The sequence below is a fragment of the Vanrija albida genome (assembly GCF_041260175.1).
Source record: "Vanrija albida strain AlHP1 chromosome Unknown contig_4, whole genome shotgun sequence".
In the NCBI taxonomy this organism is placed as follows: domain Eukaryota; kingdom Fungi; phylum Basidiomycota; class Tremellomycetes; order Trichosporonales; family Trichosporonaceae; genus Vanrija; species Vanrija albida.
The window spans coordinates 1,448,303-1,474,225 of record NW_027191423.1 but is presented as its reverse complement, the minus strand read 5'-3'; the positions used below and the strand labels follow the sequence as shown (position 1 = coordinate 1,474,225).

The 25,923-nt window shown below is 64.1% G+C and overlaps 11 protein-coding genes across 11 annotated transcripts; 8 read left to right on the top strand and 3 right to left on the bottom strand.

Moving 5' to 3' along the window:
- Window positions 1-36: 36 nt before the first annotated feature.
- APT1 (adenine phosphoribosyltransferase) lies at window positions 37-731 on the top strand (the record flags this gene model as incomplete). Its single annotated transcript, XM_069353776.1, has 2 exons — window positions 37-96; window positions 252-731. 2 exons carry the CDS (start codon window positions 37-39, stop codon window positions 729-731), a joined length of 540 nt encoding a protein of 179 aa, XP_069208418.1.
- A 318-nt stretch (window positions 732-1,049) lies between these two features.
- On the bottom strand, window positions 1,050-4,037 carry Q8F55_005285 (uncharacterized protein; the record flags this gene model as incomplete). Its single annotated transcript, XM_069353775.1, has 2 exons — window positions 1,050-3,323; window positions 3,516-4,037. 2 exons carry the CDS (start codon window positions 4,035-4,037, stop codon window positions 1,050-1,052), a joined length of 2,796 nt encoding a protein of 931 aa, XP_069208417.1.
- A 312-nt stretch (window positions 4,038-4,349) lies between these two features.
- Window positions 4,350-5,489, top strand: Q8F55_005284 (uncharacterized protein; the record flags this gene model as incomplete). The annotated part of the gene is made up of 3 exons (XM_069353774.1): window positions 4,350-4,830; window positions 4,865-5,149; window positions 5,182-5,489. The coding sequence occupies 3 exons, from the start codon at window positions 4,350-4,352 to the stop codon at window positions 5,487-5,489; spliced, it is 1,074 nt and encodes a 357-aa protein (XP_069208416.1).
- Window positions 5,490-5,631: 142 nt separating this feature from the next.
- Q8F55_005283 (uncharacterized protein) lies at window positions 5,632-7,604 on the bottom strand (the record flags this gene model as incomplete). Its single annotated transcript, XM_069353773.1, has 5 exons — window positions 5,632-6,304; window positions 6,343-6,885; window positions 7,004-7,165; window positions 7,215-7,289; window positions 7,423-7,604. 5 exons carry the CDS (start codon window positions 7,602-7,604, stop codon window positions 5,632-5,634), a joined length of 1,635 nt encoding a protein of 544 aa, XP_069208415.1.
- Window positions 7,605-8,395: 791 nt separating this feature from the next.
- Q8F55_005282 (uncharacterized protein) lies at window positions 8,396-9,292 on the top strand (the record flags this gene model as incomplete). Its single annotated transcript, XM_069353772.1, has 2 exons — window positions 8,396-8,990; window positions 9,093-9,292. The coding sequence occupies 2 exons, from the start codon at window positions 8,396-8,398 to the stop codon at window positions 9,290-9,292; spliced, it is 795 nt and encodes a 264-aa protein (XP_069208414.1).
- A 177-nt stretch (window positions 9,293-9,469) lies between these two features.
- On the top strand, window positions 9,470-9,758 carry CMC4 (Cx9C motif-containing protein 4, mitochondrial; the record flags this gene model as incomplete). Its single annotated transcript, XM_069353771.1, has 2 exons — window positions 9,470-9,494; window positions 9,559-9,758. 2 exons carry the CDS (start codon window positions 9,470-9,472, stop codon window positions 9,756-9,758), a joined length of 225 nt encoding a protein of 74 aa, XP_069208413.1.
- Window positions 9,759-10,018: 260 nt separating this feature from the next.
- On the bottom strand, window positions 10,019-10,905 carry TIM23 (Mitochondrial import inner membrane translocase subunit tim23; the record flags this gene model as incomplete). The annotated part of the gene is made up of 4 exons (XM_069353770.1): window positions 10,019-10,101; window positions 10,176-10,286; window positions 10,339-10,485; window positions 10,533-10,905. 4 exons carry the CDS (start codon window positions 10,903-10,905, stop codon window positions 10,019-10,021), a joined length of 714 nt encoding a protein of 237 aa, XP_069208412.1.
- A 357-nt stretch (window positions 10,906-11,262) lies between these two features.
- Window positions 11,263-14,951, top strand: MTR4 (ATP-dependent RNA helicase mtr4; the record flags this gene model as incomplete). The annotated part of the gene is made up of 7 exons (XM_069353769.1): window positions 11,263-11,691; window positions 11,752-11,994; window positions 12,033-12,146; window positions 12,181-14,295; window positions 14,374-14,574; window positions 14,714-14,883; window positions 14,939-14,951. The coding sequence occupies 7 exons, from the start codon at window positions 11,263-11,265 to the stop codon at window positions 14,949-14,951; spliced, it is 3,285 nt and encodes a 1,094-aa protein (XP_069208411.1).
- A 764-nt stretch (window positions 14,952-15,715) lies between these two features.
- Window positions 15,716-19,659, top strand: Q8F55_005278 (uncharacterized protein; the record flags this gene model as incomplete). The annotated part of the gene is made up of 9 exons (XM_069353768.1): window positions 15,716-15,818; window positions 15,857-16,448; window positions 16,487-17,167; window positions 17,203-17,996; window positions 18,040-18,210; window positions 18,245-18,321; window positions 18,359-18,473; window positions 18,510-18,638; window positions 18,680-19,659. 9 exons carry the CDS (start codon window positions 15,716-15,718, stop codon window positions 19,657-19,659), a joined length of 3,642 nt encoding a protein of 1,213 aa, XP_069208410.1.
- Window positions 19,660-19,859: 200 nt separating this feature from the next.
- On the top strand, window positions 19,860-21,241 carry Q8F55_005277 (uncharacterized protein; the record flags this gene model as incomplete). Its single annotated transcript, XM_069353767.1, has 4 exons — window positions 19,860-19,980; window positions 20,017-20,168; window positions 20,218-20,458; window positions 20,505-21,241. 4 exons carry the CDS (start codon window positions 19,860-19,862, stop codon window positions 21,239-21,241), a joined length of 1,251 nt encoding a protein of 416 aa, XP_069208409.1.
- A 358-nt stretch (window positions 21,242-21,599) lies between these two features.
- ATG11 (oligomeric, coiled-coil, peripheral membrane protein) lies at window positions 21,600-25,880 on the top strand (the record flags this gene model as incomplete). Its single annotated transcript, XM_069353766.1, has 8 exons — window positions 21,600-21,667; window positions 21,717-21,867; window positions 21,918-22,026; window positions 22,072-22,449; window positions 22,487-23,197; window positions 23,240-24,651; window positions 24,689-24,859; window positions 24,897-25,880. The coding sequence occupies 8 exons, from the start codon at window positions 21,600-21,602 to the stop codon at window positions 25,878-25,880; spliced, it is 3,984 nt and encodes a 1,327-aa protein (XP_069208408.1).
- Between the last annotated feature and the right edge of the window lie 43 nt (window positions 25,881-25,923).

Below are 25,923 nucleotides of genomic sequence, written 5' to 3'. Positions count from 1 at the left end.
TGGGCGTTGGCAGCTGTTGGCATCGCATAGTCCATCATGTCTGACGTCGCCTACCTCAAGTCGCAACTCGGTGTGCATGTCGGGTTCCCCAAGGAGGTGGGTGGGGTGGGGGGATGCTCGGGCGGTTGCTGACTTGTGCCTTTTGTAAACACTGGTGTTGCTCCGTCCTGCCTGGGTCTCGCTCACTCGCTGCGCTCGCTCGGTACTGGCCACCCACTCCCTCGCTCGCTGCGCTCCATCGTCGGCGACAGGGCATCACCTTCCTCGACATCTTCCCGATCCTGCGCGACCCGTTCGCGTTCGAGACGCTGGTGACCCACCTGATCAGCCACATTACCACCACGCACGCGGCGGTCAAGCCCGACGTGATTGTCGGCCTCGACGCGCGCGGCTTCCTCTTCGGGCCCGTCATCGCGCTGCGCCTCGGCGCCGCCTTCGTGCCCGTCCGCAAGGCCGGCAAGCTGCCCGGCGCGACTGAGAAGGCCGAGTACGCCAAGGAGTACGGCACCGACGTGTTCGAGATCCAGAAGGGCGCTATCACCCCGGGCCAGAAGGTCATCGTCGTCGACGACCTCATCGCCACTGGCGGGTCGGCGACTGCCGCCGGAGAGCTCATCAAGAAGAGCGGCGGCGTCACCCTCGAGTACCTCTTCGTCGTGGGCCTCACCTTCCTCAAGGGGCACGAGAAGCTCGACGCGCCCGTGTACTCGATCATCGAGGCCGAGGACTAGGCGACGCGACGCGGCCTCAACCATCGCGCGAGCCTCAACCGCCGCGCGGTGGCCGTGGCCTGGCGGCCACGGCCCATGCTCATATCACTATCTGCATGAACTATATCACAATAGACACAGCGGAATGGGTACAGGTGATGGAACAGACTCGGTGGTCGGTGCTGGTGGTCATGGTCGTCGTCATGGTGTTGTTGTTGTTGGTCACAGGTGGTCTTGTCTCACAGGTCGATGTCGTCTTCGTCGTCGACGTCTCGTCGCTCTTGGTATCTCGTACAATGGTACTTGGCGCACGCACACGCAACGCCGATGCTGGGTATCTTACAAATCAACGAGCGACACGTACGGCCGCGGCGCACGCCGCAGAGGGCGCGGCGCCTCGGGCCACGTCTCGGCGCTCAGCAGCCCGCCCTCCTTGTCGGCAACGCCGTCGTCCTCGAACGCAAACACGCGCGGGCCCGACTCCTGCGCGTCGGTCGACTCGGGCTCTGAACTCGCGTCCGACGAGTCGTACAGCATAGCCGCCGACAGCGAGAGGGACGCAAACGACGCCACGGGCGCAGCCTCCGAGCCCGAGCCCGTGTTGGACCCCGTTGTCGGCCCAGACGTCGGCTCGGCGTCATCCGCGTCCTCGTCGGCCGCCCAGAACGTCTCCTCGCCAGGCGAGCTGCCGAGCGACGGCACAACCGTCTCAGCGTCGCTGTCGCGCCGCGCCGTCGGTGACGCTGAGAAGAGCGGGCTTTGGAGAGAGCGTGGCGGTGGCGCCAGACCCATACCCGCCCGCACCGTGCTCAGGTCGCGGTGGATGCGCGACAGCTCGCGTAACCTCGAGCGCGTGCGCTCAATTCTCTCGACGACTTGGCGTTGGCGGTCTCCGCGGCGCGTCGTCACTTCAATGCTCGCGAGGCTGCCGAGACCCGAGGTCCGCGCCAGGGGGGCGGGCGGCTCCTCGCCAATGTCTCGCAGCAGCTCACGCTCGCGCGCGGCCAGGCGCTCGAGACGCGCGCGCATGTCGGGCGACATGTCGTCGTCTAACGCAAGCATGCGTTCCAGGCCCTCGAGAACGCGGCGCAGCGCCGGGCGCTCTTCCTGGAGCACACTCGGCGATAGTTCGCGTGCCATGTCGTGCACTCTAGCCCGCGACTGCTCAATGTACTCGAGCAAGTCGCGGCGCCGCGAGTGCCAGAAGTCGTCCTCGCCGGGGTTTGTCGAGGTCAGAGGGAGGCTGGCAAAGTCAAAAGCCGGGCGGTCGGGTGGGCCTGCCGAACCCTCGATTGCGTCAAGGACGTCCGAGGGCAAGAAGCTGTCGCTGACGCCTGGGGCCGCGGCGACTGGGTCGGCTGCCGCCGACGGCAGAAGGCCGCTGCTCGGCGCGTCCGCGCCGGTCACATACGACCTCGACTGGGCGATTAACTCGAGGAGCTCGAGTCGGCGCTGCGGCCACGAGTCGTCGGCTTCCCCGCTATCGTCGGCCGCGGACGATAACGTCCGCCGCGAGCGCCGGTTCTCGTACAGGTAGTTGCGATAGTACTCGTACTCAAACTGATCTTCGCTGGCCTCTGTTGGCCCGCCCGCTCGCTCAGCTTCGATGCGCTCGATCCAGCGCCGTTCCATGTCTTCGATGGTCGCGTCGTTCGGAATGGCAGGGGTGACTCCGGCGTATACACTGACCGGGCGGGCATTCGAGGTCCTCAGAGGCGGAAGACTCCCACGCGTCAGGCGTGAGGCCGTCGCATCCAATGATGGCGGGTTGTCGACACCGTCCCGTTCGCGAGGGCCGTGGCGGCTCGCACGGCGGCTGAGGAGATACCACAGCCTGTGTGAGTTGGCCACATGATTGCGCATTGCGCTCTCGCGCTGCGCCGAGTACTCGTTTGGGACGCGGCCGCCCTGCATCGCCCTGTCGCGCTCCATCTCCCAGGTGCGGGTCCACTCGCGCTGTGACGAGGCCAAGCGGCCGAGATAGAGCTGGATCTCGCGGTCGAGCGTCTCGATATCACGCGCCGGTGGCGGGTGGTCGGCAATGACGTCCTGGAAGCGGAAGAGGTCGGCAAAAGCAGGTGTACGTTCGCGCATCGTGCGATCAAAGGGGGTGAATGGAAGCAACTCGTCGCTGCTCGAGTCGCTCGAGCTGGTGCTGGCTGCTGTTGCGGGTGCCGGTGCAGTGAGGCCCTGTCGCTCGCGAACCATCATGCCGCGGGTGGTGATACCGCGGGCAGACAGGGTGGCCAGCGTGGGGGCTCGGTTCTGTTGGTCAAGCACGGTTGATATTCTCCGAACACGAATGGGCCTTGCCGGCAGATCGAGCGGCTCGGGGGATGGGCGTCTCTCCATGACAGCGCTGAGGGTCCACTGGGGGCGGGGTGGAGGACGGAGGAGAATTGCGGCGTCATCCTCGACAGGTAGAGTCGGTGGAAGGACGGTGGTGGCGTGAGCCTGCGGGGTGGACGCGCCCGACCCGGCACCGTCGTCAGTGACAGTGACCGCTGGCGTGGGCGCCGCGGGCTCAACAGACGGGCGGGGCGAGCGAACGACAATAGGCTTTGGTTGTGCCGCCGTCAGCTTGAGATTGGTGGGCACCGATCCGACACGGGGCTGGGAGTGTTCCACCGATCGAGACGCTGCGGGTGAGGTGGGCGACGGCGACGGCGCCGCCGCCGCCGCCGCTCCGCGGCGTGTGCTGCTTGTCGGCGCCAGGCGAGAAGGAATGCCATACAGGCGCGTCGCAGTCGCACCAGCCGCAGCGGCAACGGTGGGTGTCCTCGCAATCCGGCGAGACCCTCCTACCAGAGTGCCAGCCTCGCGCGGACGATCTGCCGTGCTGTCAGCGGCCGTACCCGCCGCCGTCGTGTATCGGCGCGGGGCGAGCGACGGCGCAGGAAGGGGGTCAAAGCGGGCGGCAGAGGTGGGTACGGGGCGGCCGAAACCGGGTGCGAGGGCTGTGCCCGAGGTGACTGCTCGTTCGAGCTCGGTCGCCTGGCCGCGCAGGCGATCGACGGCGAGGGACAGCTGCTCTACGCGGACCGAGAGCGAGTCGCGCAGCTCCTCGAGCGAGCGGAGGAGGACGCGCGTGTGGGCCGGGTCGGGGCGGGATGTGCCTGCAGTCGCGGGGGTCGGTGGCGGCTGCGTGAGCGTCGGCGAGGTGGTCGTGGTGGTAGTGGTCGTGGTGGTCGGGCTAGCCGTGCTCCCGCTTGCTTGGCCACTGGGTTCGAGGGTCTCGGCGGCGGCGACTGCTGGTGGGGCTTGGCCCTGTGCGTGGGCCTGGTCTGCGTCTGCCGGCGGCGGGGGCTGCGCTGGCGGAGGAGGCATGGCCGGTGGCCTCGCAGTGAGAGAGACAGGTGACTGTAAGAGTGAGAGGAAGGTGGTTGATGAGTTGAGTGAGTGAAGGGGGGATGTTGTGTGACCATTCCAAAGTGGGCGGCGAGCGACAAGCAACAAGCGGGGTGCGGCAGGCGGCCAGGTAACACTGTGAGTCAGGCACGCACTCGACGTCTGTCCCACCCAACCAACAGTGGCAGAAATGACGCACATCACACCCCGCCTCGTCTAATTTGGTCAACCACAACCCCTCGCTTGACTCCAACCTTGCCTTGCTCTCTTGCAACCACCGCAACCACCACAATGTCGCTCCAGTTCGACTACATGGCGTCCTTCAACGGCACGGCGCCCGTCCCGACGCCGGGCGGCACCGGGCCCTACCTCTCCTGGGTCAATGTCGGCATCGGCCTCCTGTTCATCGTGTTCGACGCCGTCCTCTCCGGCCTGCTCGGGCTCGGCATCGGCCGCTCGCTCGTCATCTCGGCGCTGCGCTGCATCATCCAGCTCAGCGTCATGGGCCTCGTGCTCGGCCGCGTGTTTGCAAGCCACAACATCTGGGCCGTGGCGGGCATCGCGCTGCTCCTCAACGTCCTCGGCGCGATCGAGGCAGTCTTCAACAAGGCCAAGAAGCGCTTCACCAACATGGTAAGTCGGGCCGCCTTCCACGCTCACGCCCAGTTCCCCTGCATCCTCCTCTCGATGATGTGCGGCACCATCCCCATCTCGATCCTCGGCTCAGAGTTCGCCATGGCCCAGCACCCGTTCTGGCAGCCAGACCAGTACAGTGAGTGCGGCCGGGCTCCGCCGGCTGACTCCAGTCCCCATCCTCGGCATGCTCCTCGGCAACGCAATCAGCGCGATCGGCGTCGCCATCAACACGATCAACAAGGAGTTCTCAGACAACCGCGACAAGGTCGAGACGTACCTCGCCATGGGCGCGTCCCGCTTCGAGGCCGTCAAGCCCATCGCGACCGAGGCCCTGACAATGGCCCTGCTGCCCACCATCAACCAGATGAGCATCATCGGCCTCATCTCCATCCCCGGCATGATGACCGGTGCCATTGTCGGCGGCAAGTCGGTCGAGCAGGCCGCCAGGCTGCAGAGTGAGTTGGGGTTGGAGCGAGGCTGATCCCAGTGATCATCATGTTCATGATCTCGGCATCGTCGGCCCTCTGTGTCCTCGCGGCCGAGTACTTTGCCCTCACGACCCTCGTCGACGGCAGGCAGCGCGTCCGCTCGGACAGGCTCGACTCGCGCAAGCCCGCCCTGTACAGGGCCAAGGACCGCCTGGTCGCCTCGATCGAGAAGGGCCTCCGCCGCGTCTTCTGCTTTGGCAAGCGCGAGTCGGGCACCGAGGAGGAGAGGCAGGGCCTGCTCAGCGGCCAGCACTCGGCCCCCAGTACCCGCCCGCACACGCCCGCCCCGCCTCACATCTGCAACTAGGCTGGCGGAGTAGCCTGATGCCCCCTGCCCACTGCTTTGTATCTTCACGTGTGTCATAGCAACTCTCTACATATCATACACGATGGAAACATGGCAGACACAACCATACCGACGTGACACTACTGCGGAACAACGAAACTAGCTACACCTTGACGCGCTTGCCCTTGGCAGCGTCAGTCACGACGCTGGAGCCAACAATAGACTCCACAATGCCGCCGAGGGCAGAGCCCGGGCCAGGAGTGAGGCTGCCGCTGCGCTCCTTGCGCACGCGGCTGTCAGTCTCGTTCCCCTTGGGCCGGCTGGCACCGATGCCACTGTTCGGGCTGACGATCGGGCTGACGGGCGTCATGGGTGGCGCACGCGACGTGGTCGCAGCGTTGACGAGCATCCGCGCCGCAGTCTGGCGGGGCTTGATCCCTGGCCCGCCAAGACGGGACATGGATGGTGAGATGATGGGTGTGATAGTGCTTGGGGCCGACGCGGCAAGGCGTGACGGCGTGGCAGGCGACGCCGGTGTAGGTAACCCTCTGATCGGGATGGTTGACGACGTGAGACTCTTGCCCGTGGTGAGTTTGGCCAGCTTGGATCTTCGGTGGTTGGGCCGTGCGTTGCTCAGGTTGTGGTGATTCACCCGAGGTGGGCGAGACGACTTGCCCGACTGGGGCGACAAGCCCTGCAGGCTCGACACGGGCGGCGTGAATGACGACGAGATGGGCAGCGGCATGCTGCCAGACTCGTGGAAGTCGGTCGGAGCACGCTCATGCGATGGCCGCTTGCGGCACCAAGTCGTGATGAACAACACACGCTTCTGGCGCCTAGGATGTTAGGCCGAGGATCGCGACGCCACACTCACTTGCTGTAGAAAAAGTAGTTTGCAGACCATAACAGTCCGCCGACCTTCTTCGGGCTCCACTCATCAATGCCCTTGAGGGACGACTTTGGGCTCGGGAAGCTCAGGTCGTCGAGCTCGTCGACGTTTCCAAGCGAGCGTCTGCGGCGGCTCAGGGGCGCGGTAGGAGGATCATCGAGGTCGATTTCCATTCCTGCTTGGCCCCAACTGACGTAGGCACCGCCGCCGTCAATGTCAATGTCCATGCCGACATCGTCCTGGTCCATCGAGTTGTCCTCATTGTCCGAGTCCTCGTACTCGGTGGCCTCCTCGTTCTCCTCAGGGTCGACATGGGGGTCATACTCGGGCTCGGGGACCCATGAGTAGGCCTCGCACTCGGATAACGGAACCACTTCGTTGAGGATGCGGTAAAGACTTGGGTTGCCGACATCGGGCGACGCCGGCGGCGATCCAGTGTGCGGCGACGAGAGGCCCTGAGCGGTGACTGTGGGCGACAATCCGGCCGCATTGTTGTTTGGGAGTGATCCGGGCTGGAAGCCAGATAGCCTGTGATGGGTGCGAAAGGAGGGCGGTGCGAGAGGCGGTGCGAGCAAGTCGGCGTCGAGGAGCATATCTGTCAGGGGCTGTTCTACGGGGGCTCCGCGGCAGCGCCGTCACGACTCACGGTGTCAAGTCGACGCCTTGGATAGCGAGCAGGTTGGACGAGAGATGCGAGAGAGCCTGGGCAGCCGAGATCTCGCGCATAAAGTGATCAGGTCTGAGCGCCGAGAAGTCGTACTCGGGGAACGCAGTGTTAAGGGTTGACACGAGGAGGAAGTGGACCTTGCTATTGGCTGTAAGACGCCGTTTCCATGTCGATCAGAGGGGATACGCACCGAGACTCCTTGACGTCGAGACGGCCAAAGCAGGACGAGAGGCCGGCCTCCTTCATCTCTGGTGAAAAGGACATTCTGTGGCTTCGTCAGCAAGGCCATCATTGATAACGGCCGCGGGGGTCCGTGTGGCCCGAGCGGGGTCGACCGGCGTCGCCGAGGGCCCGTGCGGGGTGGCCATGGACGCAACCGTGGCTCTCGCCATACTCACTCTTCCATTTCCTCTTGGCCGCTGACATAGGCCTCCTCCATCTCCTTGAACATTTTGCGCTCCTTGGCGACCTGCTTGATGGAGTAGGCCTCGACGCGCACGTTGATGCGGGCCTCCGGCGACGGGTTGGCGGAGAGCACGCCGGATAGCTGCGTGAGAATGGGGTAGTCGAGGTACTTCATCGTGAGGGGGTGTCGGTGTGGTGTGAGTGTGTGTAGGCGGGGAGTGAATCGGTGACGCGGATTACGTGGGTGACGGCGTCGGCGCGTCGGCGATGGCGATGGGTGTGTGTGTGCGCTTGTGGTTACTGGGAGAGTGGGCGATGGCAAACACTGGCAATCAGTGTGCTGGCGCTTGGACTGCTTGTTGTGGAGCGAGCGAGCGAGCGTCGAGCGTCGTGGGGGGCTGTGTGATAAGAACGTGCACGAAGTTGGGACGCGTCGGCTGGGCACGGAGCGGTTGGGCTGGGCGTTGGTGGCAACGGGACTGGTGTGGGCGATGCTTGAGTAGGTGTTGAAGAGCCGATTAGTTGGCTATCCGGATGATCATGTTGAGTCGGAAGGGGAGTAGGAGGAGAGAAGGAGGAGGAGGGAGGGAGGGGAATAACAACCAGCAGTAGATTGGATGGAATGGGAGGGAGACGGCGGCGGCGGCGGCGGCGGCGACAGGGAGATTGGTGGGGTACCACCCGAGCCGCCGTCACTCACGCAGTGGCGATGGCACCACTCAGCCCAGCCCGAGAGCCGGAAGCACCGCCCGTATTACACCCGCAGTCAACAACGGGAGTATATTCATTTCCACTTTTGGAAATAACCTCGGTAATTCAGGCCATTTGGATTAGAACAGCGGTCCTAATCGGACAAGTCGTAATCAGATGTAACCACAACGGAATTCGCGGCGACCTCCACCGCTCACTCTGCTCGCACAAACAAAACGCAGACTCACGTCTCATCACCCACCGTCACCGCACACCATGGACCCGCACTCGGGCGACGACTCGCTCTTCTTCGACGGCTCTTCAGGCGACCTCCGCTCACCACCGGGCCACTCGCGCTCGCTCGCCGCCGCGCGCGCAGAGCGGGAGCGCGCACACGCCGCCGCGAGGCGGCAGTACGGCCTGCCGCCCGCGGACCCGACCTACCGGCCGCATGGGTTCAGTGCGGCCGCCCCGGACGCCGACGACAGCCTCGAGTTTGACGACGACAGCGCCGAGCTGTACGCGCGCAACAGTACGCCGGTGCCGCGCGGGCGCGCCGGCCCGCTGTTTACCGCCGCGAATCCGGACGCGGAGGAGAGCTTCGCTGCCGAGGGGTACGCCGACGCGAGCTTCGCCGAGGGGAGCTACGAGTCGTACGAGGAGCAGGACGGCATCGAGGTCGACGGCACCGAGGTGCCCGAGCAGGAGACGACGTACGCCGAGAGCGAGGGGAGCTCGGCGGCGTATGATCCAGACGACGACCCCGAGGCGTGGGCCGAGCGGCTCGACGAGCTCGCCGGCGTGTTGGAGATGAGCGAGGTCGAGGCGCGCGCGCTGCGCTGGGGCCCGGCGGTTGGGCGGGAGCGTGACGGTGAGTGGCGGCGGGGTGGGGTTGGGTGGGGTTGGGTGGGGTGGCGGGGAAGGGGGCGGAGGAAGACAGTGATGGCCCGCAGCAGCTGACGCCGCGCCGCAGCCCCCGACCTAGCCATCGACGACTTCCGTGCCGTGCTCGACCACCACCTGACCACGACGGCGTGGCGCTTCGAGCCGCGCGAGGCCGCGCACCCGGTCCGCGTGCTCGGCCGCGCGTGGGTCGGCGCACAGGCCGGCGAGCGTGTGGCCGTCGACGCCGCCGCGCGCGACGTGCTGCTCGAGAACGGGGGCTGGCGGTAGGGCGGGGCAGGCTGTATTCACACTGGCTTATTTCACTGTATCATATGCATGGCATTGTCGAGTCGAGCGAGTCGCGCTACCGAAGGGGTGCCTCATTCGGCCCATCTCCACAGCCTTCACGTGACGTCGCTCCCACTTAACTTTGACGTTCTCCTCCACCCATCCACAAGCAACAACATGGCCCAAGAGTGCCAGGCGGAAGGTACGTGCACGTCTTCCCCGGCAACGCAAAGTCCGCCCGGCTCGGCGCTGACGCGCCTCGCCAGCCTGCGCAATCCAGGCCTGCCTCCAGAAAAACAACTACGCCGAGGCGCGCTGCGCCGCCGCCGTGCGCGACCTGTACGCGTGCTGCGCGGCCATGTACGCGCGCGCGCGGGACGCGGGCGTGCCCGAGGCCGAGGCGAAGAGCGAGAGCTGCCCCATCCCCTCGGTGGTCGCGCGCAAGATGAAGCAGTTTGAGAAGTAGCGGCGACGTTGTTGTCGGCACCGTGCGCCGCCTGCGGGCTCTGCTTGGCCGGAGCCGCTCGCGCGCCGCCATCACGCTCCGACGTCCTGCACCGATCTCAGCCTCGCACGCCTACGGCCTGGCCCCTGCGGCCTCGATATTGGTTCGCGCGACGACGCGCGGCCGTCGCCGGACCAGCCTCGCCGCGCTCGCTGCGCTCGCGCGCCCTTGTTGTGGAATGAGAGTGGGGGCATGCATGCTAGAATACAGACAGTCACAGTCTACACAAGAGTCTTGACAAACGACCAGGTGCCCATAGCGGCCGTGCCGAGCGCGGCGCCGACGAGCATGGGGCGGACACCAGCTGCGGGGTCAGCGGGCGCTTCGGAGACAGACGGGGTGCGATCGCTTGTGTCAACACCCCACCACACCACTCACCAGTGCACTTGTAGATGCCGCCGCTGAGCGCACCCGCGGCCATGCTGTTGAGCGCGTCGTGCTTGTTGCGCACCGCGTCGAGCGACGAGTTGGAGAGGTTGTAGAAGATGGCTGAGTGGTCAGCGGCTGCGACGACGCATCCACTTCCAGCCACACCACTTACCCAGAACACCAAGCGAGTTACCCGTGAAGCTTCCTCTCCTGGTGCACGAGTTGAGCACGCTGTTTAGCCTCAGACGCATCGAGGCGTTGGGTCCCAGTGGCCGCGAGAGGCCCTCCTTCATTCCCCAGAGGCCACCGATTCCGAGACCTGGGGAGGTTAGCTACGCTGACTACGCCGATCACAGCTACACCCACCCGAGAGATACGTCGTGCCAGTGCCGACACAGAGGTCGTCGGTCCATCCGCGCGAAGGAAGAACCGACGCCGCGCCCTGCACCTCGGTGAGCTTGTCCTCGTCGAGGGCCAAAAAGTCGAGCTTGTCGCCCAGGTCGGCCATGGGGTGGAGCTTGGCGGCGTCAAACGACGACGAGAGCAGGTCGAGCGACGACGGCGCCGGTGTGGCGGGCGGCGCGGCGGGCGCCTGAGGAAGAGTACCGTCGGCGACGGGTGCGGGCGCCTGGACGACGTTGCTGCGGATGTTGGCCGAGCCAAAGAGGTCTGCCGAGGCCGAGGCCTCCTTCTCTGGCTGGGGGGACGAGACGCCGAAGAGGCCGCCGAGGAACGACATTTTGTGGGTTTGAGGTGTAAGATGTGGAGAATGTTGGAGAAGCGGACAAACCGGTTTTGAATTTCCAGCAGGCGGCGGCGACGGTGGGTGGGTGCCGGGCGGCGAGTCAGTCGTTGGCTGGCTGGCTGGGTGGATCGGCTCGGACCAGTCGGCCTTGCAAGCGCTCATCTTGCGCGCTCCGAGGACACTCGGGGGAATTATTCTTTTGTCATTTTTACCTGTATTAATCCAATCCAACCACGCGACAACATTCAACTTCGCCTCCACTTTCTGTTTTTGGCGCGGAGGGTGACCCACATCGACTGCCATAACCAAGGGCGGCAAGACTTGTTGCAACACATCAACACAATCACCACCATGGCGCCGCCTTCAGCCTCAGCAGGGCCCTCAACCCCGCGCGGCAAGAAGAACCAGAAGAAGCGCGCCGCCGACGGCTCGGCGTCCAAGACCAAGCCAGCCAAGGCGGCCAAGGTCGCCAAGGTCGAGCAGCGCGTCGCTGAGCAGATCGCCGACGAGGGCGACGACGACGACGAGCCGAGCCCCGCCGCCGGCCCAGTGGACGACCCCATGGCCGCACTCGAGTCGCAGGCAGACGGCGGAGCCGACGGCGACGCCGTGCCCGAGGCCGACGGTGCCGATGCCGTCCCCGGAGAGGCACCAGTGCGCGCCGACGAGTTCGAGACGCAGGCCGAGCGCGAGGTCGACGCGGCCAAGGGGCTCGGTGGCGAGACGGCAGAGGATGGAAAGGAGGGCAAGATGAAGCTTGTCCACCAGGTCCGACACCAGGTGAGTGCGAGTGAAGGAGCCGAGATGTAGCAACCAGAGACCAACGGCTAACTCTCCCAGGTCGCCGTTCCACCAAACTACCCCTACGTCCCCATCTCTCAGCACAAGCGCCACGACCCACCAGCCAGGTCGTACCCGTTCGAGCTCGACCCCTTCCAATTTGTCGCCACGTCGTGTATCGAGCGTGAGGAGAGTGTGCTCGTGTCGGCCCATACCTCGGCCGGTAAGACGGTCGTTGCCGAGTTCGCCATTGCGACATGTCTGAAGGAAGGCAAGCGTGTGGTGTACACGAGTCCCATCAAGGTGAGCTCTTCCGTATCTCGACTAGAGCTCACACCCAGGCCCTGTCCAACCAGAAGTACCGTGAATTCCTCGAGACGTTCGGCGACGTCGGCCTCATGACGGGTGATGTGACGATCAACCCCACTGCGTCGTGTCTGGTCATGACCACCGAGGTGAGCTGACCTAAGGTACGCCAGCTAACAGCAGATTCTCCGCTCCATGCTCTACCGCGGTTCCGAGGTCATGCGCGAGGTCGCATGGGTCGTGTTCGACGAGGTCCACTACATGCGCGACAAGGAGCGTGGCGTCGTGTGGGAGGAGACCATCATCCTCCTGCCTCACACCGTCCACTACGTCTTCCTGTCCGCCACCATCCCCAACTCGATGGAGTTCGCCGAGTGGATCTGCCAGACGCACAACCAGCCATGTCACATTGTCTACACCGACTTCCGACCAACGCCACTGCAGCACTACCTCTTCCCCGCAGGATCAGAGGGTATCTACCTTGTCGTCGACGAGCGCGCCAACTTCCGCGAGGACAACTTCCAGAAGGCCATGGCGGCGCTTACCGCTGGCCAGGGCGAGGACTCTGCCGACCCCAACGCAGGCCGTGGCCGCAAGGGCAACAAGACACGCAAGGGTGGCGCCATGAAGGGCACGTCCGACATCTACAAGATCGTCAAGCTCATCATGACGCGTAACCTCAATCCAGTCATCATCTTCGCCTTCTCCAAGCGAGAATGCGAGTCGCTCGCCATGCAGATGTCCAAGCTCGACTTCAACACCGAGGACGAGGCCAAGACTGTGGAGCAGGTGTTCGAGAACGCCATCAGCGCATTGTCAGAAGACGACAGGAAGCTGCCCCAGATTGAGCACCTCTTGCCGCTCCTCAAGCGTGGTATCGGAATCCACCATGGTGGTCTGCTCCCCATCCTCAAGGAGGTCATTGAGATTCTGTTCCAGGAGGGTCTGATCAAGGCGCTCTTCGCGACCGAGACCTTCTCGATCGGTCTCAACATGCCGGCCAAGACGGTCGTTTTCACGGCCGTCAGGAAGTTTGACGGCAAGGACTTCCGAAACCTCTCGGGTGGCGAGTACATCCAGATGTCTGGTCGTGCGGGTCGTCGTGGTCTCGACGCGCGTGGTATCGTCATCATGATGTGCGACGAGAAGATTGAGCCCGATGCGGCCAAGGGCATGGTCAAGGGCCAGGCAGACCGCCTCGACTCGGCCTTCCACCTCGGCTACAACATGATCATCAACCTCATGCGCGTCGAAGGCATCAGCCCAGAGTACATGCTCGAGAGGTGTTTCTACCAGTTCCAGAACTCGCTCAGCGTTCCAGTTCTCGAGAAGCAGCTCAAGGCCGCCGAGGACGAGCGCGACGCGATCGTGATTGACGGCGAGGACGACATTGCCGACTATTACGACATGCGCGAGCAGCTCAAGCAGCTTGAGAACGACTTCAAGGCCGTCATCACCCACCCTACCTACATCCTTCCCTTCCTTCAGCCTGGCCGTATGGTCGAGGTCGCTGACGGCGACCGCGAGTTTGGCTGGGCTGTTGTCGTCGGCTACAACAAGATTGTCAACCCCAAGGGCCGCCCACCAGTCGTCACGGAGAACGACCCACCCCAGAAGGGCTACATTGTCGATGTCCTCGTCAAGGTTGCTTCTGGCTCGACGATCCCCAAGGACCGATCATCGGCTGGCATATTCCCTCCTGGACCCGGTGACCAGGGCGAGGTTGCGATTATCGCCGTCCTGCTGTCCACCATCCAGGCCGTGGCCCACTTGCGCCTGCACCTCCCCAAGGACCTCCGCTCGCAGTCTGAAAAGAACACGGCGTTCAAGTCTGTCGGCGAGGTCAAGAAGCGCTTCCCCAAGGGCATCACCCTGCTTGACCCTATCCAAAACATGGGCATCAAGGACGACGAGTTTAAGAAGCTTGTCAAGAAGATTGCCACGCTCGAGGAGCGCATCGCCACACTGCCGATCACATCTTCGCCCGACCTGCCAGAGCGATTCGACACGTACGACCGCAAGGTCAAGGCGATTGCGTCTGTGCGCGCGCTCAAGAAGCGCATCTCGTCGGTGCACGACGTGCTGCAGCTCGAGGAGCTCAAGGGACGCAAGCGTGTGCTCCGCCGCCTGGGCTTCACAACCGCCGACGACGTTGTGGAGATGAAGGGCCGAGTGGCGTGCGAGATTAGCTCGGGCGACGAGCTGTTGTTGACCGAGATGATGTTTGGCGGCGTCTTCAACCCTCTGACGCCCGACCAGTGCGCCGCACTGCTGAGTTGCTTTGTGTTCCAAGAAAAGGTAGGTGCAGTGCCTTGGCGCGAACAGGCTCTGCAGAGGCCGACAGGCTATTATGTGCCTTACTGACGCATCATCCAGTCGGAAGCAAAGGTCAAGATCAAGGAGGACCTGGCCGCGCCATTGCGTGTGATGCAGGAGACTGCTCGCCGCATTGCCAAGGTTTCCAACGAGTCCAAGATTGCGCTAGTCGAGGACGAGTATGTCCAGAGCTTCAAGGTGGAGATGATGGAGGCCGTGCTTCAGTGGTGCAAGGGTGCCAAGTTCTCGGACATTTGCAAGGTACGTTGTGCGCGTGTGTGGCGTGGCGCACTGCCGTTGTCCGTCACCCGGCGGAGGAGGCGCGGAGGCGTCATGTGCGCTGCGCAAGAAGAAATGCTACGGCGGCCATTTGCTCACACATTGTGCTTGCTCCCTGCAGTTGACCGACGTTTTCGAAGGATCCATTATCCGCTGCTTCCGCCGATTGCAGGAGCTTCTCAGGCAAATGGGCCAGGCGGCGCACGCCATTGGAAACACGGAGCTCGAGGACAAGTTTACAAAGGCTCTCGAGCTGCTCGAGCGGCCCAACACTGTGGTGTTTAACCCATCGTGAGTGACAGTGGGGTGTGTGGGCGAGGGCGCAAGGGCTGACAGTCGTGTGCAGTTTGTACCTCTAGACGGTGATATGCATTGTGACTTGACTTGTAACGAGGGTGTGAGGGTGGGCAGAAGGCCATGCCGCGGTCATTGCCGCTTGGTCGTTGCGCCTCGTACGCCATTGTGTGCCAGACTAAATGAAAGTCGGCGTTGATGTGCCGTCAAGTGATGTTTAACAATCAGGGTTGTTAGGAACAAGGATAGCCAGGGTCATTTGACTTGGATCTAATGTGGGCCAGGCGAGCCAAGGTGGGCAAAAGGCAAAAGGAAGGTGGGTGGCGGCGGCGGCGGTCATGGCGTCACGCCGCCGTTCTGCTCTGGCTTGGCCCTCTAGCCCTCCACCACCGCGTCGCCCCCGCCTGCTAGCTCGTCGTTGGCACTATACATCGTCGAGCGAGCCGGCCCAGACGCTCGAGCCTAGTCTTGCGGCGGCGCAAACATTCCAACTGGCCCGGCCAGAGACGCGGCGCCAACAACGACGAGTCACGACGACGACGCACGAGCCTCCTTCCTTCAACACGACGACGACCGACGACCGCGACGACACACACAACGCCCATAGCCACACACCGACAGACGCTCGGGCCATCACTCTTCTCGCGCCAGGCGGCCGGCCCATCACCCCCAAGTCGCCCCCCAGCCCCCCGCCCAAGCCACCACCTCACTTGCTCATCTCGGCCCCCCACCACCATGCCCTTGTTCTCTTGACTGCCTGCCTCTGCTTCCTGACACTGCGCGAGCTGGCTGGTCCCGACGCCGACCTTCCGACCGACGCCGACACACCATGCCGCCCGCCCCCGCCCCCGTGACGGCCGCGCCGCCGCCGCCGTACCACCTGGCCAAGCGCTTCGTCTACGCGTGCGACGGCCAGCTCCAGGAATGGGACTGTGGGTGTCGCGCGTGCGGACGCCGAGCTGACCAAAAGCCGCGTGGTACACGATGCCGTTCTACCTCGACGCCACGAGCTTCTACAACTCTGTAGGCCAGAGCAGGAACCCCATCGCGCCGCCCCCCGCCGTCGTGGTCACGCGATGCCCGGGCATGAACACCGAGCCCCCGCCCGCCCCGCCGACGCCGAGCAAGACCCCGGCCCCGAGCACGACGCCGGCGCTCACGACGTCGGCCGCCCCGAGCAGCCTGGCCCCGAGTCCTAGTGCGCCGTCGACGGCCGCGCCCCTTCCCTCGACGGTGGTGCCGACGAGCACGAGCTCCCGGCCACCGACCTCGAGTGTCGTCACCTCGACCGCCTCGTCCAGCTCTGCGACCCGCTACTCGACCATCTACGGCAACCCGAGCACGTCCTCGGCGAGCGCGGCCGTGACCGCCTCGCGGGCGCTCACAGGGGGTGATGTCCTACGCAACGCCGACGCGGGGCACTGGGACGCGACGTCCAAAGCAGTCGCGCTCACGTCCGTGCTCGTGCTCGCCGGCGCAATGACCTCCGTCGCGCTCTGGGTCGCCGTTAAGCGTCGCTGGCCGGCAGTTCACAGGCCCAGGACATGGTTCCTGTCACCCTCGTGAGTAGTGAATCCTGCATGAAACACTGACATTGCAGGCAACTGCCGGCCGTGACGACCGCGCTCGCACTCGTGCCTTTCCTCGCCCTCCCTTCCCTCGCGGCTCCCACCTCGGACGCGCACCTCGTCACGCATTTCCTAGCCTCGGCGCTCGGAGTCGCGGCTATCACGACAGTGCTCGGCCTCGCAATCTCCCTCCCCCTGTTCGTCGCGGGCGTGCCCCATCTCAGCTCCACCGCCCCGCCCAACCTCCATGGCGGGCGCCTCAACGCATTCACCGACCTCAGTTTGATACGCCTCCTCGAGGCGCTCAGGCCCAGCCCTGGGGCGGGGTCGCCCTCGGCCCTCCCCGGCGCCGCTCACAGACTGGCAAACCTCGCCCACGTACTGGTGCCCGTACCTGGCCTAGTGCAGAGGGCTGCGGGTGACGGCGCGCCCGTCACGGCGTCTGCGCGGACCCGCCTCATCGTCCTCTGCGTGCTTACGGCCCTGCTCTGGGTCGGTGGTACGCTGTTCATCGTCTCCAGGGCGTATGCCAGGGTCGCCGCGTACAGGCGAACCGTCGACGATGCGAGCGCCGGACAGGACATCATCTTTCTGTCGGCGGCCAACGCGCCGGGTTTGGCGCGATTGACAGAATCCAACATTGAGAGAAGACTACAGGACGTGTTACCCGTCGACGACCGCGGCCCAAGTGTCGTCGGCGTCTTCTCCGTTGGGTGGGTGCAGCGAATGCAAACCTCACTGACTGCAGCAACACGACGACTGTCAAAGCGCTTGTCAGCGAACGCAAAAGCATTCTCGAGGTTCTCGAAAAGGCAGAGGCGCACTACATCAACTCGTTCCCGCTATTTCCGACTGATTCGCAGGGGGCTGCACTGGTCCCACGGAGATCGCTCCAGCGCTCGACACCAGGGCACAACTCTATCAGCTCGAGAGGATCCCTGCCCCAATCCTGGGCGTTCGCAACGTTCCCCGACGCAGAATCCTCGGTCGCAACAGACGCCAGGGGTTCGGCGTTCCTCGAGGTCACACAACGGAGAAGCGTGACCTTTGAGCACGGCCCATTTTCCGTCGGCCAGCGTGTCATCCGCGACCACGACGGAACATTTGTTCCTGCCCCCGGAACTGTCGAGGACGATTTAGGCGACGCCGACACATTCGAGACTTACCCCGGCCAGGGGTCGCAAGATGCGTTAGACACACGGCCCCAGGTGCCGGACGATGCCCTCTCTGTCCCGACGTCGGCCTTACCTCCGTTGGAGCTCGCCAGACTCCGCGGCGACGTCGTGTGGAGTCGCATCCGTATCACCAAGCTCACGACGCAGATTGGCGCAGCACAGCGCCAAGCCATGTCGAGCTTGGCCAGGGGCGAGGGCGCCATCGGCTGGATCATTGTCGGCCGCGGGCTCAAGAGCATCCCGTATGCTGAGGTCATTGAAGGCAGGACGAAAGAGGATATTCAGTGGACGAATCTTGGGCACTCGAGGAGCGAGCGTGGGTTCTGGTACAAGACGACAGCGGTGTCCCTTGGCGTCGCGTTCCTCTGTGAGTAGCCACCGAGGTGGTCGAACTGCCACTGACGGCCCAGTGATACCCTTCTCCTCACTGTCGCTGGCGGCCGCTCCGGGTTTTGCAGAGTATCTTGGTTTCCTGGGCCACCTGGCATACAGAAACGACATCGGCGCCGGTTTGGCACAGACGCTGGTACCTGCCATCGTCGTGTTCATCTTCTTTGGTGTGGCGCTGGGCGTCATCAATCGTGAGTGGTGGCCTCGTGCGCGCGCTGACGACAGGCCTCGCAGTTGAGCTCCGGCTTGCGTCGTATACACGCCAGACGGCACTGGCGCTCAAGGGCTCAGTCTACTTGATAGTGAGTGTGCCGTGATGATGCTCCCGCTAACCCCCAGTCCATTGTTGGCGGCCTGTGGCTTATCGTCAGCAACACGTTCAAATACCCCCTGCAGGCGTATGCTGCCCACTCGGGCGTAGGCAGGGCCCTTGCCGACGGGCTCGTATTCTCTGGTGGGTTTGTGTGTGTCGGACACAAGCTGACGCCAGCATGCCTCCCGCTGGTTGTATTGATCCTTTTGGTCACACTTCCCCTCCCCTTGTTGGTACAACCCCTTCGACTGATTCGATACCTTATGGGCTACCGGGCCTCCGAGACGCCAAGAGAGCGTTTTAGACGTGGGTTCTAAGTCATTATCGACATGAGCTAACCCACTCAGTCAACTACCCTCCGAACTTTAGCCCCACAATCACCCTGGCTCCAGTCATTGCGGCCATCATCTTCGCCCAGACTCTGGCCGGCCTGCGCCCGCTGGTAGTCATCCCGGCGCTGGTCGTCGCGTACCTCTCGCTAGTAGTGCACCACCGGCTCACAACCAAGGTGTACTGCCTGACCCGGGGCGGCGTGTCGGACGGCACGACCGCGCTGTGGCTCATCCGCCGCCTCGGCTGGACCGTGGTTTTCCCTCCTCTTCTTTTTGGGCTCGTGGTTCTCTCCAGGAAAGAATGGGGCATCGGTGCGGCTAGCATCGGTGTCGCCGCCGTAGCTCTGGCAGCTTCAGAATACCTAACAATAGGGCGACACCCGTCGCCCAAATCGTCTCTTGTCTCCTCTCCCGATTTTGGACCTCAAGGAACATACACTGCGCTCTCTCGTCATCGCGCACCGAGTGGCAAGGACTCGTCTCTCGCCCCTGGCTCTTCCGTCACTACCCAGCCAGGTAACGCCCGCGAGCTGCTACCCGGCCTCTCCCGCCTCGCATGGGACAACCCTCTGCCGTTCGCAACCGAGGCGATCGACGACATGGTGAGCACGGAGCGGGCGTCGCGCGCCACGCCGGAGCTCAACCGCGGCCATGTCGACACCGCGCACCGTGTATCGATCATCGTCTCGCAAGAGAACTCATCTCGCGGTCTGCTGTACCCGCCCGAGCTGCTCGTTGGCAGCCCCGATGTGTGGCTCCCGGCCGACGAGCACGGTGTGGCGGAGCGTGAGGTCGAGAGCCTCGCCGCTGCTGGCCTCGTTGCGATCATCGACCCCGTGGATGTCCCGCCAAGCCGGCGCCGCACGCTTTCGTACCGCCCCCAGGGCGACGGTCCACCTCCTGAGGGTGATGGGCCAGTCGCGGCCGAGGCTGAGAAGGTAAGGGAGGGTCGTGACGGTCGTGACGGTCGTGAAGAGCATGAAGTCAAGGGTTAATTGTTATTACAACTACGACATAATGGCTGTATAGTAATTTGGTTAATGCTATGGTGTGACGACGCCGAGTATTTTGTAATGCGGTGGCCATAAGTGGGGGGGAGGGTGGGAGGTGGAGGGTGTCTGCTGGAATCGGCTGGGTCGAGTGAATGCTGACTGTGTTAGTCGGCGCTGTCCATCTTGACTCTGCACCAACCACCATGACAACAGAGTTGACAGAACGAACAGCAGAGGAACACGGGTACGAGCGCGCGCCCGACCCCGCGACGACAATAGCCGTGCTGCACGAGGCAGGCGTGGACGCGTATGCGTTTCTGACGCGTGAGCTGCCGCGATTCGCTCTTCAGCTGACGACAGGACTGATCGGCCCCCACGGCAGGGAGGACGGCGACGCCGTCCCGTGGCGGATAGACAACAAGTACTACACTGCCGACGTCGAGTTTGCAGTGTACGCGCTGCCGGGCGGCGTCCCGCCCGCGGCCGTGCTGCTGTACCTGTTCGAGGGCGGCGTGAGTGGCCAGGGATGGGTGTTGGGAGGAAATCTGACACGACGCCCAGGCGCCCGACCCGCTCCCGGCCGCACTGGCGCGCGCCGTGCTCGCCGACCCACCGCCTGACATCGCGCTGGCTGTAAGGGTTGTGCAGGGAGATGGAGAGGGTGAGGGGAAGGAGGAGGAGGGCGAGGCCGACCCCCGGCCCCTGGCTCCGTGGGACCCAGTAGGCGACGAGGAGCGCTTCGACGAGCTCGGCATCGAGGTGGTGGATGAGGGCGGTGTGGCAGATCTGGACGACGAGCGGCGTGCGTGTTGCGGCAAAGTGAGAGAGTGAGCGAGCTGACGCCCCAGCCCTCGACCCGCTCGAGACGGTGCGCCAGACGCTCATGACGCACATGTGGCCCAACATGGAGCGCAAGGCCGGCCGGCGGACGCTGCCCCGCCCAGAGGTGGAGGACGACGGGAGCGACGAGGAGGGCAACGCCGGCCCGCGCTTCCCGGTGGGCTTTGGGGCCGTGGACGCGCCACGCGCTGCGGGGCCCGCGAGCGACTTTCCCGCCCTGCCTGCCGCTGAGCGGAATGGCCACGGCGGTGACGAGGCGGACTACGCCCAGATGCTCGACGGCGACGAGGACGACGACTTTGGCGGCTTCGCGTCGGCGCCCGGGCCCTCGGCGGCAGAGTACGCGCGCCTCGACGCGTGGCTCGACGACGACGGCGAGCTGCCGCCCCCGACGGCCGAGGACGTGGCGCTCGCCGAGCTCGCCGAGCTCGCGGCGCACCCCGGCGCCGCGCGGCTGCATGGCTTCCGCGCGCCGGAGAGCGACGACGAGGGCGACGGGTTCGACGACAACTTTACGGCGCGCGCCGCGGCCCCAGCCCTCCCCCTCGACCCGACGCCCATTCTGCTCCACCTGCAGCAGGTGCGCGCCGAGCTCTCGCAGGTGGCGGATGAGGACGAGCGCCGCGACCGCGCTGGACGCGAGGTCACGCGCCTGATGCAGAGCCTCGGGCTCGGGGGCGGCGCGTTCGACCTCGACGATGACGACGAGGAGGATCTCGCCGAGATCGGCGCCATTCGGCCGTAGTGTAGCATGCATCGACTAGGGCGTTGCGGTGGCTGACGTGATGGTGCGAGGAGGGCTCTCGGGTGCTTGTGCTTCCCTCGAAGCTATGCATTCGTCATGTTGCGAGTGTGTCGCCGTGTGCATGCATCCCATCCCCATTGCCTCCATCGCACAATGCCAAGGCGCCATCCATCCTCACGCCTCGCGTGCCCGTATTTGGTTCCGCCCGGCCTTGTTGCCATGTGGGGTCCCGTCTGTGCTCACCTTCCCCCGTCACCATCGTCATCGTCGTGCCGGCCGAAGTGACCGCACAGTCAACTCTGACTCGGCCAGCATTTCTCCTTCTCCTTCTCCCACTCCCCATGGCGACAAGCACACCATGGACATCTACCTAGCCTCAGACGGGAGCCTGATCCAGAGCCCCCACGCCCTGAGCGACTATGACAGGTGAGCCTGCCGCTGCTCGTACGAGCGTTTGCCACTCACACAGCCGCAGCCTTGAGGGCGTGTACGCCGACGTGTCGGCCGCGACGGGCCTCGTGAGCGGCAACGTGCTCCTGTTCACCGAGGACGGGCGCGAGCTCAAGCAGGAGGTGCTCGAGGAGCTGTGGGAGCGCGGCGGCGGCAACGGCGCGGGGCAGTCGAGCGTGAGTCGACCCGCCAGCCAGATGGAGGGAAGCTGTACTGATAGCCACAGCCCCGCCGCCAGGTCGTGTATCTCTTCAACCGCGAGACATTCTTCAGCGAGCCCGAGCGCTGGGTGAACGAGCTGCGCGAGGAGGTCGTCCTCCCGCCACCGTTGGACGGTGGGTCGGACCCGAGACGGCGAGAGGCAAACTGACTCGACACAGCATCCGCCGCTCTCGACCTCTCCCACGCGCAGGCCCCCTTCGCAGTCGCGTACGACCACCTGTGTCACCTGCAGTCGCTGTTCAAGGTGCAGGCGAATGCGCTGCGCATCGCGTACGACAACCTCTCGTTCCACCTGCAGCCGATTATCGATGCGTTTCGGGAATTCGCAGAGCGCGCAGACGTCCAGCTCGAACACCATGAGATGCTGCTCCGCGGGTACGACGTCGACATGGCCATGCTCCCCAAGGTCACGGTGCACGAGAGCCTGTTTCGCCGCCGCGATAAGGACGTCGACGACCCGAAGCGAAAGTCGCTCGTAGACTGGATTCACACGAAGAAGATGGAGCAGGTCCGCGACTGGTGCCAGTCGGCGCATAGTGGGTAGAAGATGTGGTGTGCAAGCTGACCCACCAGCCGACTATGTCAACCGCTACAACCTTGTCGTGGCCGAGATGGACGAGCTCGCGATCCAGTCGCAGGGAGAGAGAGACCAGGCAGAGGCACGGATTCAAGGCATCGCGCACGAGTTTGAAGACGTCCTCGGCCGCATCGAGCTCGCTAGCCAGCAAGTCGAGGCGTTGATGGAGTCGAGCACTGGTGGGTTATGGGCGCATGCTTCTTCGCTAACCCCAGTCGACTTTGAACAGAGCCTGCTCGAACTCGACCACGCAATGAGGGCAGATCTCACAAGCATGACGCAAATCAAGAACGACTTTACACTAGACCTGCATCTGCATCTACGACACATTGCAGACTTCCAAGTCCGCATCACAAAGTTTAGCCGCCCCATGACCGACCTCGACCTCGACCTCCGCCAGAAGAATGCATTCCCCCATCTAGAGCGGCTACACCATCTCCCCTTCGCCTACGCGGCAAACGTCGTCGAAATTGTCCACCGCAAGGAGTTCTCCACGGCACTGGTCAGCTGGACGGCCAAGATCGCCCAGGCGGTCAACGAGTATCTTGCAGTCGAGGCGAAGCGAAGGAAGAAGCACAAGATTGAGAACCAACTTCCCTGGGAAGTCGCACCATTGGAAGAGTCGCAGACACCCAGGGTTGACATTGCGGTTGGGGGCGGCGTGGACGCTCTTGCGGCGGTCGGTCTGGGCCGTGGTGATATCGATGGTGAGTTGCGCACAGGCGCTGTGAATATCGTTGACAGCGCAGATATCATGAAGTGGCTCGATGACCTCAGTCGCGACCCTTCCCTCGTAAACGCAGACAGGAACCCCATCCCCGCCCTGACCGAGCAAGTCAACGCCCTGGTCGCCACCCTCAACGCACTGAACGGAGAGCTCAGCCAGTCTCTCGAGCAAGCAGTAGCATCGGTCGCTGGTGCTGCGGCTCCAGGCGAGGTTGACCAATTGCGCGCTGCAAACGCCGAGCACGAGAGGAGGCTCGCCGAGCTCGAGCAGGAACACCTCGCCCGCATCAACGAGCTGGAGGATGTTCACGAACAGCGCCTGAACGCAATGCAGACTCGCCAGGGGGAGCTTCAGGAGGAGCTCGTCCGCCTCAGGGAGGATCTTGGCGAGGAAATGGTTGCGCGACAGCAGCTCATGACCGAGCTGGGGGAGAAGAATCGCGAGTTCGAAGACCGTGTGCGCGAGCACGAGGAGCAGAGCGACCTGCTCTCCGCCGTCCAGGTCGACATGCAGCAGGAGAAGGACCGCGCGACCGATCTCGGCGTTCGGCTCCAAGAGGCCCTGCTTGATGTCGATGGCCTGCGAAGTGCCGAGCACACTCTCATCATCCAGATCCGGGAGATGCAAGAGGAGCGCACTCGCACACTCACCGACCTGGGCGAGGCACAGCTTTTGGCTCAGAACTACGAGTCTGAGCTCGCAGGGACAAAGGCCGAGTTGGAGGCGACAGCCGTGCAGCTGCTACAGGCCCAGAAGGACCGTGACGAAGCCCTCAAGAGCCAGTCGGAGCAGGCTGAGCGCCTCATGCGCGACCATATCGCCGAGGCCGACGGCGACCGGGCTGTCCTCGAGCACCAGAATCTCACCTTGACCAAGGAGCTGGAGAGTGTCAAGACCCGCCTAACAGAACAAATCGCCACGCTCAAGAATGCCTCGATTCGACGCGAGGACGGCCTAAAGGCCGAGCTGGGCTTAACCAAGGCCCAGCTGCGCGAGGTCCAACGCCGCGAGACGATGCTGGCGGACGATCTTGGCCGCGCCCGTGACGCTTCTCAGGCGCTCACCCAGAAGGAGTCTCATCACGCGGATCTGGCAAAGGACGCTGTTGCCCTTGCTGGCAAGTACCACGACGCGTGCCAGCGCTTGATGGGCGCGCTGGCAGCTTCGACGACAATTTCAGGCTCCCTGTCGCTACCTGCCCGTGCCAAGACTCCGCCGCCCGACGCCATCGCATCCCCTACGAGCGCCGACCTCCGCGAAAGCACCGTGCTGGTGCGCAGTCTTGAGACTGCTGCCGCGTTTGAGCTCCCATCGTTCACAGATGCCGTCCTGCGCACCATCAACTTGACCAGAAAGCTGTCAAAGAGCTTGAAGCAGTACAGAGAGCTGTCGCGCAACAAGATAACGATTGCCAACTTTGGGAAGGGCGACTTGGTGAGTTGACCACCTCCAGGATTGACTAACTCCGCAGGTTCTCTTCCTCCCAACGCGGAACGCTGCTGTCAAGGCCTGGGCGGCTTTCAACATCTCTGCCCCGCACCACTTCCTCCATGTGACCGACGCCATTCAGCAGCAGCTTGCGTCGAAGGATTACTACCTTGCGCGGATCGCGGGTACTGAGGAGGCCGTGGTGAATGGCGACGTGAGTTCCTTGCACGTGGCACTGTTCTAACCTGCAGTCGCCAGCAACCAATCCGTTTGGCCTCGCCGAGGGCTTGCGCTACTACACGCACCAGGTCGAGGAATGGACGCCCACCCAGCCGCGCATGCCCCGCCGCGCCGTCTCCGCCAGTGTGGCCGTCGAGTCAAATCGGCCAGGAGGTCCAGTAACGCCGGTGCCAACCCGGATCCGTTCGGAGAGCTCCTACCTCCCACAGGTAACCCCCAAGGCTTCGGAGAATGACCAAACTTCGATCTTGTCTCCACTGCAAACGACTGCATCGCCACACACGTCGCAGCCAACATCACCGACGCTGCTGCATCAGACACCTACCGTCCAGCGCAAGACGTCACCACAGCCCCGCGTCACCTCGCCTCCGCCACTCCGCACATCCGAGGCGTCAGTATCGCCCATGCCGATCCGCTTCTCAGACGTCGGCACACCATCCAACAAGCCGACGCTGGCCAAGCTGACTAGCCCCACCGCCCAATCTCCCCCACCGCCACACTCGTCACCGACCAGCCCAACCAACCTCGCCAGTGTGGCGGCGGCCAAGCGTTCGCACCGTGCGAGCTTGACGTCGACTGCCTCCCCGCCTACACGGGACGGCGGCTTTGCCCCATCGTCTGCGGGACGCCCAGCGTCTGTGGCGTCATCCACTTCGTCCCACCCACGCGGGCTCCCCATTCCTGCCGGCTCGGCCAAGGGATCACCCGCAGCAGCAATCACCACGTCGGCAGACGGCTCGCCGTCTCCGTCGTCTTTTGGTGAATCGGGCCCTACCCAGCGACGTGTGGCCAAAAAGACGTCGGTTGCATCCCTCAAAACCAAAGCAGACGACCTGTTCAAGCCTTCGCCGCTCGGCTCCAATGATCCAGTGGGCACGAGCAGCAGTGGCTTTCTGAGCGGTCTGTCTTTGTCCCGCAACAAGCGCCAGTCGATCTCGGCCACCCCCAGCACGGCGCTCGACTTACTGAAGAAACTTGATGGCGGTGGCAGCTAATCTTGTCCAACCTCCCTCCCTCCCATCTCATGTCATTGCTCCG